The sequence below is a fragment of the Dipodomys spectabilis genome, unplaced genomic scaffold, assembly GCF_019054845.1.
Source record: "Dipodomys spectabilis isolate Male_0828 unplaced genomic scaffold, ASM1905484v1 ptg000783l, whole genome shotgun sequence".
Classification (NCBI taxonomy): Eukaryota; Metazoa; Chordata; class Mammalia; order Rodentia; family Heteromyidae; genus Dipodomys; species Dipodomys spectabilis.
In genome coordinates this window covers 13,242,095-13,255,806 of record NW_024871460.1, presented here as the reverse complement: position 1 = coordinate 13,255,806, position 13,712 = coordinate 13,242,095, and the positions used below count along the sequence as shown (strand labels likewise).

The following is a 13,712-nucleotide window of genomic DNA, read 5'->3' as shown; positions in this document are numbered from 1 at the left end:
TTGATTGGAACAAGCCACATTCTTGCTGTGTTCTCACGTGGCAGACAGAGGAAGATGTTTCTGCTTCCTTCCTTCCTATGATAGCGAGAAACTTACCTAATATAAATAGTATATGTGCCCCAATAGTAATTTGAGAACAAGTTTAATTTATAATGCAAAATATATTTATCATTGTCACATAATAAAAGATGGTAAGGAACAAACAATTTTATTCAACTATCACATAATTCAACCTTTAGGCTTAATTATGCATTAGTGAATTTATTACCTCTTAAACTTTGTTAGTAGTTTGCATGAAACAATATATCATTCATTATGTGTGTATAATTAATTAAATCATTATACAAAATTCAATCATTTTATAAAACAATTCTCTTTTTTGAATGTGGTTTATGTTAGCCACTGTAAATATGTTTTGTTGCTTTAAGATTCTTCTAAGATGCTTTAATATATTTTTATTTTCATTTCATACTTTCTGTCCTTGGTAAAAAGAGAAACATTGAATTGTAAATAGTCTCTTAAAATTGTTATATTTTAAATTAGATGGCTAGTAAAGTTAAATTTATATTTTAAAATTACCAGTGCCTTCAGTCAAAGCTTTAAAATTCTGAATATGGAAATAATGTTACAAGTACACAGTATAAGCTCCTGGGTTTAAGATTAGATTTGTTTCTCACTTATACTATATAGCTAATTGGTTTTGAAGAAAAATTTAAAATATAATCACTATTGACAGTATTTAAAGATTTGACTTCAGCTTTGCATGTTAATTATATTTTGTGTTCCTAATATGCATGATTTCTAATGAAAATTATAAAATAAAACTTTATGAAAACAAGTGTTAAATATTACATCATAATTGTGATCATGTAAATCTATGTGATTGATGTTTTGTTTTTTTTCTTTTGTAGGGCAATTTCTTCCTAACCTGGATTCCACTGTTGGTGAAAACTACTTTGATAAGACCTACCAGATGCTTTACCTTTTGGTTAAAGGAACTATACCCATTGAGATTCATACTGCTACAGTCATATTTGTTTCTTTCCAATTACCTGGTGTAACAGAAGATGACTTTTACATCTCACAGAATCTAGTTCGAAATCTTGCTTTGTTCCTAAAAATACCAAGTGACAAAATCCGTGTCACCAGAATAATAGGAGGAGAGAGTCTAAGAAGGAAGAGATCCGTGAGACATACAATAGAAGTAGAGATTGGAGAAGCTCCCACTCAGCTCCTACCCAATGACACCACAGGTATGAGACAAAAGAGTAGAATTACCAAGTCTACAGCCATCAATAAACCAACCAAGTTTTGGTGAGCTAGGCTTCAGGAAATCATACCAACTAACCCTGAATCATGTAATGACCTAGAGGCAGACCCTTTTGTTTTCTTCTCTACTCCTATAGCACCAACTTTGGAACGTTAAAGGAATTTTAGTTTTAACTTGTTTTATGGTGATTAGGAAACAAAAATATTTGATCAAATATAAAAAAATCTGAGACAATCTACCTAAAGAAGTAACTTAAGAGCTGATAGATGAGGAAGGAAAACAACCTTTCAGTGAGATGAGGAAATCTGTCAAGAAAACTCTTTTGTTGCCTTGAGTTGCAATCAGATATCCCATAGTATTCTCTGTCTAAAATCATAATTGATTTTACTTCAGCCTGTGCTTCCTTGGACTTGGGTAATCACTTTGGACTCAACATGACTCAGCTCGATAATTTATTTAATGTGAGCATTGTAATAGATCCATTCTACATATGCAGTTTGTTCACACACTTGTAGAAATAACTAATAAACCTTGTATGTTAGCAAGGTCCAAATTTTATTATACTAGCTACTAGATATCCAGAGAAATTGTAATTTATTTCCTATATATGACCTAGCTTTCCTTACACACCACTTGTCCAGTTCTACTTTGAGTTCAAAGTACGTCTAGCTTATTATCCATATGTTTTCAATAGCTATAAGACAATCTGAGAGCATGGAACTAAGGACAGGAAAATAATGAAAGACAGATTATTGGTATGTCTTCTAGACATAGACAGAGATTGAGTTACAAGAATATCCCTGTGACCTGGCCTGGACTGACTCACAGCAAAAAACTGGAAAGTGGAAAGAAAAACTGCATGGAGTTGAACTCTGTGCTCCCCATTGTCCTGAAAATAGATATTCTCACACAGTATTAAGATATCTGGAAGTTCCTAGATAATCTACAGGACAGTTACTTAAGTAGTAAGGAGATCACCAGGGTGAGGAATAAGAAGGCTTCAGTCAATGCCTTTGGTTTCTAAATGGCAATCAGCAGAAACTAATCCATTTATATGTCATACTGTCAGAAGGAACCTATTAGGCTAGGAAGGTGGCTTAATGGTAAATTGCTTGCCTAGCATGCATGAAGCCCTGGGTTCAATTCCTCAGTACCACATAAACAGAAAAAGCCAGAAGTGGTGCTGTGAATAAGAACAGTGAAGAGCAGGTACAGAAAACCAGTGAAGGCAAAGTAATAGTAGTACATAGACCTGAAGCAACTTGGTACTGCTACCCTAGACAATACAAGGCCTTATATTTGTGAAGCCTTCTTGAGAAATATCCCAGAAGGATTCATAGAGAATAAAGAATATGAAAATTTCAGCGTTTATCCTACTGGATAGTCTTAGTCGTGGGAAAGAGACCTCTGAAACAAACCAATAGGGCATAAAATTCCCTGGCTGTGCTTTTCCAAGCGTTACTCCTTTTGCCTGAGGGTAGCATCATGGTTTAGCCTTAAAAGAAGCAGCTCACTGATTTCAATTCTTTTTTTTTTTTTTCACTGCTTGGGATAATTTATTGCTCAGTTAATGACAAGTTAAGAACTTTTTTTAATTGTGAAAATACCGGACAAAAGCTAATCAAGATATGTAGGATATCAACACTTTATTCTGGCTACAGTTGTTTGTAAATAGTAACTGACTACTCTGTATGGAATGGAGTAGAAAGGACAAGAATGGATATGAACTGATTTAAAAGCTGTTTTAGTAACCTCTAACTTCAACTCAGATTTTGATAGTGTGGCTGTAGTGAGAAATTGAAAACTGATTAGGTCTGGTATAGCAGAGAAGTACAGTTAAACATCAGCACCAAAGAAATTGATGCAGGGAGGTGTCACTACCTAAGATAAGGAGCACTGATAGGGCCAAAAGTTTAAGAGAAAATCCCAGTCCTTCCATCTAGAAAAAAAGAGAAACAGAAACTACACATAGTATTAAAATTAACCATCAAAACTGCCAACCAAGGCAAGAAACAACTTTGTAGTAACTTAGTAATAGCATTAGCAACTTATTAATGTACAGACTGGTAATTTAATGAATTATTCTTCCTTTTCAAAATTAACATCCTGGGCTGGGAAGATGGCTCAGTGGTAGAGAGCTTGCCTTGCATGCCTGAGGCCCTGGGTTCGATTCTTCAGCATCACATAAGCAAAAAGAAAAAAGCCGGAAGTGGCGCTGTGGTTCAAGTGGTAGAGCGCTAGCCTTGAGCTGAAGAGCTAAGGGACAGAACCCAGGCCCAGAGTTCAAGCCCCACAACTGGACCCCCCCCCCAAAAAAAAATCAAAATTAACATCCTGTTTTGATTTTATTCTTCTCAAAATTTATCAGCATGAACTAATTGCAAAAAAGAAGTTTCAACTATTGAAATAACAATACAATTATACCTAATTGTTTTTAAGAGCAACTCAAAATATAAAATTCAGGTGTGTTAATGGACAACATTGTTTCACACGTACATCAAATAGGCATAAGTAAATAAATTAACAACCTCATAAGCAGAAAAAGGAAAAAAGAAAGAAACCTTTTTATCTTGGGCATTTGTAATCATGTTATACAAAGCAACTATTTTACAGTACAATTAAATGCACAAAAATGTTGCTGGGATATTTGCAATTAAATCATTTTTGTGTTGTTGAAATAAAAGGGGCTTTATTATAATACTTAACAACATATACATTTACTTTAAAATTACCAATTATATTACTTTTAACATTCTGCTGTTGAAAAAATGGTTATAATACAAACAGTTGATAGTGCTGCACAAACAAAAAACATGGAGAAGTATTAAATTCAGAGATCCATTTTCCCAATCTCCCATTCATTTTCCTTATATCTTTTTTCTACTTTTGGGCTTTTTCACTTATTCTACCAAATTTTTTACACACACAGATATACACACACACAGACATATGTTTTGGGTACAGTTTACAAGTCTTAGAATTCTATAATGGACAGAGAACTACAAATAAAACTGTATTTTAACTGTATTTTCCATGTTCTCTCAAAATTTTATATTCTTAAATCTAAATGTCATGATACTGTTTGTCCATAGGTCAGATGCAATTATCTGAACTCCAGGAAACTGCTGCTTCTCTTGGACAAGCTGTAATTTTAGGAAAAATCAGTAGTATTCTTGGATTTAATGTTTCTTCCATGTCTATTACCACTCCTATCCCTCGCCCAAGTGATTCTGGCTGGACTAAGGTAAGAACATTCACCTAGGGAAAAAATTCACTTTAGCTATTTAAAAGATTGTTACTTTTTCCTATTTTAAGGCAGAAATTTAGAAGGCATGTCTTTCTAATTTACTGTAGACTATATTTTGTGAGATTACCAAAATGATAATAATGTTGTTTGAGTAAACAGTAAGATCACTTGAAATGTGTACTGATTGCACATGTGCTTTGCTTTGGATATTTATACTAATGTGCTGTGGATACTGAACCTTTTTTAAATTTTTATTTTAATTTCATTATTAAGTAGTTGTATGAAGAGTTAACAATTCTGTAAGTCAGACTGGGTACAATTCATCCTAATCAACGTCACCTCTTCTTTTGTTCTCCCTCACTTTTCCCCTTCCTCATCCTATCCTCGTCAGATAGTTTGATTTTTATGTAATGTACATTGAATATAATAATTGCATTTGCTTACCCTTCCCACAGAGCCTTTAATTCACATTCAGCTTCCAGAAAATAATCAAAACTATCACTGTTAAGAAAATGTTCTTAAGAGTGACTGACTCCAGCAGCTAGGGTTAAATTGATCTCTCCTTGAATTCTTGAACAATTTTGGGGTGTCATCTGCCCTCTGACTTATTTTTAATAAACAATAGGATACTGCACTTGGCCTGCCTGAGATGAGTTTGCTGTAGAATGTAGTATGCCCTGGGAAACACATTTTCTTCTGTCCATGCCAGGTGACTGCCCAGCCAGTCGAGAGGTCTGCATTTCCTGTCCACCATGTGGCCTTTGTGTCCTCCCTCTTCGTGATCACCCAGCCAGTGGCAGCACACCCAGGACAGCCATTTTCTCAGCAGCCTTCAGTAAAAGCAACAGATTCCAATGTAAGTTTTGACACAACATCTTCCTTTTCGTGAAGGATTGAGGTGTAAATTGTGAATGGAAAGCCATCTGGAATACTGGCAGCCTCGGATTGCATTTTAGAAATCAGACTGTACCTATGCATATTCTCTTCTACTGTTGTGAAAACATTTATATGAAATGAGAGCACTCCTTGACAATATTTATGAACTTTTTGTGTGGAATGAGGGGCTTCTGTAGATTTTAAATTTGTAAGGAGACTTTTTAAAAAAATAAATTTAGCATATCTTTTGAGAAGAGCAAAAGACAATCCAATTGCTATAATTCTCTATTCTTTTTTGGAGGGTAATTGTATATCCGTTGGGATTACTTCACTTACTTTGAAGGCTATACTAAAAGATGCCAATAATAACCAAGTCAGCGGCCTTAATGGAAATACAACAATTCCATTTAGCAGCTGTTGGGCCAACTATACAGATCTTACTCCTCTTAGAATAGGTGAGTAAAGTATTTTATTTCCTCACATATAGACCCCATAAGCAAGGAAAATTATAATTTTCTTTTAATGAACAAAATATTCTTACAGAACTTTGGCATATGAATTGTAGAAGTCAGTATGTTAGACCCTGTCTTGTTTCAGAAAATATTGAATCTAACTTATAAAAATATACTTACTTGGCAAAAGAAAGAAAATAAATGATTAAATTAAGACAGATAATTTGAGGATATACATAAAATTGTGTCAACTTGTAGATTCTTTTTTATCCATTTTTATCTACCAAATAGATACTATATTTATAGTAAGAAAAACTAATATGTGGGCTTTCAAATTCAAAAAAAAGAAAGGGTAAGATAGGTTCATATGACTTTACAGCCAAATACATAAGTTAAGAGTTGAGCTAGGTTGTAATCTTTCTTAAAGCCAATGGAAAGGAGAAAACATAACCATTTTCATGAGCCACAGTGCCCATATGATCCTTGGCCAGTTGTTGTGGAGAATTATAACACTCTTTGAGAATACAGGTCCCCTATGAGTTATCATGACATATACCCAACCAACCTGTATGCAGTATGCCTTCAATGTCAATACACTAACTTCAGTTAATTTATCTTTCACTGTGTGGTTTCTTATATTGACATCCATATGGATGGTAAAATTCTTATATTTACCATCTATATGGATGGTAAAATTCCTACTGGAAAAGACTATTCTACTAGAGTTTAAATGATATCCACAAACATGGATTTCTACTTGCGATGGATTACAAAGTATTTAAAAGAATAAAATTGATAACCTCCTTATACTTTGAAGCAGACCTGTTATTAAAAGGGTATGAAGTAACACTTTCTCACTCCTTATCACTGCTGTCTCTGTCACACTCACACACACACACACACACACACACACACACACACACACACACACACCTGATGGAAGTAACGATAGAGGGTAAAATAAGGAAAATAAACTTTAGAAATAATCTAAGTTTTAAATAACTAGATGTCAAAAGCCAAAATAATTTCCAAGGTTTTCCCTTAGGTTTTTTATTGTCTCATGACTTGAAAAGTTATATGTTTACTGAGAGGCAAGATCTTAATCTAATACTGATAGAAATCAAATGACAAGGGCTCAACAGTGTGTTTCTAAGCAAGTACCTAAAATGTCCTAATGGTTTTTGATTAAGCTGCATTCTGTTAACAGTCATCTTAAGTGGTGATAAGACTAGAACATGTTTATAGGAAATGAGACACATCACAGAATGTTTCCCTAAGATAAGGTTGCTCACCTCCTCATTAAAGTCGATCCAGTAATATCCTGAACAAAAATCTGAGCTTGTGCCCAAGCTGTTCACCATTTCCGAAAGCAATGGTTCAAAGTAAAGACTGCTGAAGTCCTGAAGCAATAAGAGAGATGGTAGAATTTTATTGTGGTACCAAAATAATTTTTTAAAAAAGCACTTTATACAATAGTTTTTCATTCAAAATTCAACTCTTTCACTTATCAATCCTATAGAGAAGTGTTTCTCATATGCTCCCCTTTTCCTCTTCCTTCCTTCCCCCTTCCTACCTTACTCTCCTTTTTGTCCTTGTCTTCCTCCTTCCATATCCTTTGCTTTCTCCCTTTTCTTTTTCTTCTTCCTCCTTCTTTTCCTTCTCACTTTCTTTCCCTCTACCCTTCATCTCATCAAGAATAGGAGAATGTGAGAAATCTCATTTCTTTGCTTATATATAAAAAGGACAGCCAAGTATAGACATATTCATTATTTCTAGATCAGTTGGTCCATTATCAGATTAACCACAGTAAAATTTATTAAAGTATATTGAGAAAATTAACTTTTTTGCAAGTGAATTGGAGATAGGAGTTGTAGACTTTCCTTCCCAGGCTGGCTTCAAACCTCACTCCACACATCTCAGCCTCCTGAGTCACTAGGAATACAAGTGTGGGCCACCTGTCTCTTTCTAGTACCCACTCTCATGGATTATTGCTCTGCAGGGATTCCCTTGAGATCTGCCCAACAGCAGCTACATCATGCTGCTTCTACACATAACTACTTCATTACGAGCAAACAAGACCATCTGAATAGAAAAAATGTAGATCATGGACTTATTATAAAACAGTACAAACCTGTTCTATGTGAAAACTACTGCTAATGGTAGCAGTAGTACCAGAAGAAATAATGTAGCAGAAAAAGACATTGGTTATCTCATATTCAAAAGTATGGGAAGATTTAATGTGTAGATTTAAAAATATGTTAACGAGTCCTTTCTCCTTTATACTCTAAACATAAACATTGGTGTCTCCCTAAGGTGTCTAGCTGGGGTAGGAAGGAAAAAAGAGTCTCAGTTGTGCTGTGAAACTGCCATCTGACTTAAAACCAATGTAGAGGATGGTTAAAGTCATTTAGTCTGAGTGGAGACTATATTTTTAAAACTCTGTTGTTTGAAATATTCAATATTCATCTCTACCTCCACGAAGTAAGGGTGAAGCTTCTCCAGGACTATGTCTGTTAAGCACAAATGAAATAGACATTCAACTCTTACATCTACTTCCCTATTTTCCTGCATTTTGAGGAACTGTCTAAAAAAGATCCTAAGAAGCAGAAAGAGAATCTATCGAGAATTCCCTGTCCATGGTTAGTAAGAAGACATTCTTTTCGCTCGGAGACCTTCAAACTAATTTATTTGACTTGATTGCAAAAACTACTTCATTTGGTACTAGATCCTAATTTGAAGTCAATGGAAACCAAATTGGAACTGGAAAATAAGTGAGGAAGTTAACTATTATGTTTTTTTTCTACTAGGAAAAAATTATAAAATTGAATTTCTCCTGGATAACAATATTCGAGTAGAATCCAGAGCTTTCAGTCTAACAGCACAGTCCATCTCTGGTGGTGGTGGTGGCGGCAGCAGCAGCAGCAGCAGCAGCAGCAGTGGCAGCAGCAGCAGCCACAACGAAGCATCAACTGTGCGTCCATCTGCCCACATACTGACCATAGTTATGAGTTGTCTGATGGGAAGAGTTTTGCTCTTGGAAATATTTATGGCCACGGTTTTTATTCTGAACATGATTGCAGGTAAAGATGGCTCATTTTGTGCATAATGTGTTTTCTGAGTAAAGACTGTGCACAGCATGTATGCCTGTCACCACTGATAACACAAAGAGAAAATGTCATCCTCAATGGCAGAGACTTGACAACCTTACAGGAAATGTTCTTCCCATTCTATGTTGGTATGTAAGAATGTAGGGAATGATAAATACAGCTCATCTCAGGACCTTTATCTGGTTGTGAGAAGTTTGACTGCAGCAAGATCCCAAACTCAAGTGATGTTACACAGAACCTTGTTTCCTTTTATGTCTTGGCTCTAATCTCCTTAGTAGTAATTTTACTCCCAGGTCATCCCTTCTTCCAATCCTCATAGCAAAGGTACCAAGATCTTCCTGTTTACATTCTATCAGTCTGATAGTCAATGCAGAATGTACTCCCTTTTTCTCACAGGTCCAGCAAAAACAAAATGAAAATAAAAGCCCACCAAATCCAGGCTATTGACTTGGTTTCAGACATATCTCCATGTTGTGGCCAAAGCTTGGCTGGGTTGCATGTATTAAGGTTCTACACATGATGTATGTTTGGGTGTTAGTTACCAAATATAACAAACAGAGGTAGCGAGCATTAAGGAAATTAATGGGAAGAGGATTCTTTGTGGGCTACAATGTAGCCTGCTGGATGATTGTAAATATTACTTTATCAGCAACACATGAAAGTTGCTAGTTACATGATATGTCAATTTTGAGAGGGAGGGAAAAAGCGTGCAAGAAAAGGATATGGTAGGAGCAAAGAAAAATGTGGGAATGAAAAAAGGTAGCTGCAGCCACAAATGCTCAGCACTGATTTCTTCTTTTTCTTCTAAGCATACATCTGCTAATATCTCAGTTAATGATAATACCATGTTTTCTGAGCAACCTGGTTGCTACATCATTGACTTCTTCCTTTCCTTCAAGCTCCACATCCTCTCCCTCTCTGTGGCATCCACATCCAACCATGTTCTTTGTCCCTCAATTAACTTCTCACTGCTCTATTCTCAATGCTTTTAATCCTCACTTAGTCTGTCTTAACAACTTCCTAAATTCCTTGTTTTTAAATTCCCTCTCTTCCAGTCTGTTAGAGTTTGCTTTGGAAAGTACAAGGATCTGAAAACCTCAAGTATTCCTCGGCATTGCAAAATACCATCAATACCAAAAGACTCTAAACCGAGGTTTTATTTTTATGTGGATATTATTCCTGGGATCTGAACTCAAAGCAACTACTGGGGTTTGAACTGCCCTTTAGCTTTTTCACTCAAGGCTGGCATTATACCATTTGAACCACATCTCCATCTCTCACTTTTTGCTAGTTAATTGGAGATAAGAGTTGTAAACTTTCCTTCCAGGCTGACTTCAAACCACAGTCCACAGGTCTCAGCTTCCTGAGTAGCTAGGATTACAAGTGTGGGCCACACTTGCCTGGCTAAATCCAGACTTGTCTCCTTTCTAGATAATTCCACATAATCTCTCTGTTTATCTAAAGTTCCTCTACTCTTCAATTCTCAAAACATTCTTCTGGGTCCAACTCAAATTCTACTTCTTAGAGCACATTTTCCTTCTTGATTTCTATTCTACAAGATATTTATTTCCCTTATTCTTTGGTCTCTTAATTTATATTTTTATTACAGGGCTTTATGTAGTATATTTCTATTAAACTTATATTCAAAATAGTCTTCCTCATTAATTGGTAAATAGAAGATCTGTGCTTTATGCTTTAAGTATTATAGTTACTAAAAATGATGTTTAATTGATTTTAGCTCTTAAAAGAAGCACAAGTTCTCATATCTGACTTAAGGGAAAATGTTGAGTAGGAGTAGTTTGGACAAATTGTAAAGAGCTTTGATTGGCAGAGTTTGCAATTGACTTAAGCTTTTGGTATATTAATGAAATGAAAGCATCACATAATATTTTAAAGTTTTAGAAAATTTGAGGTTTAAGAGTAATTCAGGACAAACAAAAGTACCTGAAGTAATAAAAAGCCATGACTGGATTTTAAATTTAAATATAAAGGAGGTCAGGATATAGAGACACAATAAAGCTAGTTCTGGAAGTAACCAAAATCAAAGAAAAAAAAAAAAGGAACCTGAAACCAACAACTGAGGCTTCAGGAATAGCCATAAATTGCAAAGAATAAGCCCTGTTTCCCTCATACTGACAATAGGTAGGATCCAGATGTCAAGGGAGAAGCATGGTTTATAGATATCTTGTCTGTCTTTTCATAGCTAAATACATGGGAAAGTTTAAGTTGAGAGATCATAGGTGATGACTAAGACTCAAGTTATTTTTATGTAAGTTTAATTGGGTTCAGAATTTTAATAAAAATTGAGACTAGTTTTTAAAATTTTATAACATAAAAAATTGTTCAAAATCATTTTTCTCTTCTGAAGCATTAAAATATAATTGTCCCTTGCCATATCACAGTTCACTATTGCATCTTCCCTGTATCATACATTAAAAAAAATAAAATAAGGTAATTAGTTAAATAGATAAATGTTGCTAACTGCATACTTATATACTTCGTTTCTTCATTTTCCAAAATTTCCCACTGACTTTAATCCCAGTGACTCCTCACTTTAATGTTTTCCAAACTAAGAAAATTCTACTTTCAAATCACTAGTGAATTATATAGCTTATTGTTTTATTCCCCAGGGCCTTTTCCAAATAAAAAGCACGCTGTTCACTTTAGAAGCTTTAAAAATTTTAAAAGCTTTTTCTTTACTACTAAGTAAACTACCAGTGATTTAAATGCCAATTAAATAAGCTAGCCAATGCTAGCTTGTTTCGTACCTTTGCTTTTGACCTGAAAATATTATACTTTGGAAACAATCATGAAATTTCACCAAACAAAATGGCAATATTTACAGAAAACTTCCCACAACATGATATAAGCAACACAATTCTACATTTTCCTTAGAGAATTATTACTGATTTTAACATAAAACTGGTAAACTTTTAAATTGCTTTTAGGTATTATTTTTCCTGTTTTAACCATAATATGAAATATTTTAAAAGTTAAAATTAATGAAATATATTTTAATCATACCATCTTTTATGATGGCTTTTTAAAAGCTTTTGTATTTTTTCATTTTTTTAGGAGACAACTAAAGTGTTCTTCCAAAGAACCAGCGGAAGGAAGATTGCTTATTTGTGAACTACTTTGTTGTGCAGCAAGAAACCTTCTATAGCATCTTCAAGAAAATTTGCTAAAATACTTTTATAACATTTAAAATGTATTAATTACAAAATAAGATTTCATCAAAATACAAGCTTATTTTGATTCCTTATATTTGTACTTTCTTATTTCACTAAAACAAAACTTCTGAAAATCTCTGATTTGGAAGCAGATATGCCACCTCCAAATTATACCAAGAAATCAGAGAATCCTTTCAGAGCCAAGTGAACTTGTCTAGTTCTCACTTAAATTCTTAATGTCATGTTGTAGGCATTTCAAAAAAATGTATTAGAACATATATTCAAGGGTTGATATCTCTCTACTAATGAAGCTCTGATTTCTAACCATGTAAATCATCCTAATTCCTGAGGATTCTGGAGATGAGTGTGTTTTATACCTCTATCAAACTGTTTTTCATTCAGGTCCTGAATACTTCCAGAAATTTCATACAGTCCTAGGTCTGGACCTGCAAATCCTCACTAGTATTATAAGCTTTTTGATATTGGTAAACAAAATGGGCATTGGGAACAACTCCAAATTTGTTCTTTGCTTGGCCTTTCTTTGCACTGATTACCACCACTAAGTGTGATCTACAACTCTAGCTAAAGAATAGAAACATTTCAAGAAGATAAACTAGAAAATGCAGACAGATTAGTTAATAAATTAATATAAAAATTTACTATAAAACATAGCCTTTAATTAAAAAGTTCTAAAGGTAATGACTCTGTTTGGCAGAACACCCTTGAAAGGCATGGCAATCATGTCTACTCAGGTAAAAACGGCAATCACAAATTATTTTGTCACAAGTGACACCTATCAAGCATTTGGGGCAGAAGGTATGGTGGCAAGAGTGAAGACTTGTGCACCACTAGATGGTAAGGTTTTCACATTAGGGGTTCTGCCTTTCTTAGCACTTGTCCCTGTATGCTCACAAAATGCTTAGTCCTTAATCTAATAGTCACTGCCTATTAGATTAGTGAATAATGGAGGTTTGTGAATAAAGCAAGCAGCTGGATGCTATGAAATGATAGTTTCAAGAGAGGAGGATATAGGGAGGGTGTCAACCTCTGTCGAAGAATTCAAGAGACTTGAGATTCTTCTGTGGGTAACATGAACCAAGATTTAACCAGATATTAAGACGGAAGCTAAATTACAAAGGCAAGTACCAAACAAGGTATCACATTTTTCAAAGTAGGTAGGCTAAAAAATGATGGTTGAAGGAGGATTTTTGAAGAGCAGTTTTTCAGAGATGGTTATGCTGAAGCTATTTTCAAAAGGGAGGGATGACAGAGGCAAGAGCCAAGGACTTCCATTTACCTCATGGGAAACTTAATAGTTGATCCTGAGGTTTGAGGTAAACAATGGGCTGGTGTTTGAGTCATAAGAATAAAATCAAGGAGCAGAAGGCTGGAGTAGCCTGTAGAAGACAAATGTAGGCTTGCACAGTACATCATTCCAGAATGCTATCTGGCCAAAGGATGCAGAAGAATGAGCCCATAAACCTGCTGAACCTGATGGGGGCTCCGTGTGTGTGTGTGTGTGTGTGTGTGTGTGTGTGTGTGTGTGTGTGTGTGTGTGTGTGTGTGTGTGTGTGTGTGTGTGAGAGA

General features: G+C 34.8%; 1 protein-coding gene across 1 annotated transcript in view; it reads left to right on the top strand.

The window, feature by feature from the left end:
- Pkhd1l1 (PKHD1 like 1) overlaps positions 1–12,217 on the top strand; it is a 137,698-nt gene extending 125,481 nt beyond the window's left edge. The window contains 6 exon segments of the mRNA XM_042672936.1: positions 912–1,253; positions 4,363–4,514; positions 5,227–5,373; positions 5,695–5,848; positions 8,653–8,925; positions 12,028–12,217. Of these exon segments, the coding sequence (XP_042528870.1) occupies positions 912–1,253; positions 4,363–4,514; positions 5,227–5,373; positions 5,695–5,848; positions 8,653–8,925; positions 12,028–12,038 (1,079 nt within the window). The 3' untranslated portion in view covers positions 12,039–12,217.
- Positions 12,218–13,712: the final 1,495 nt, after the last annotated feature.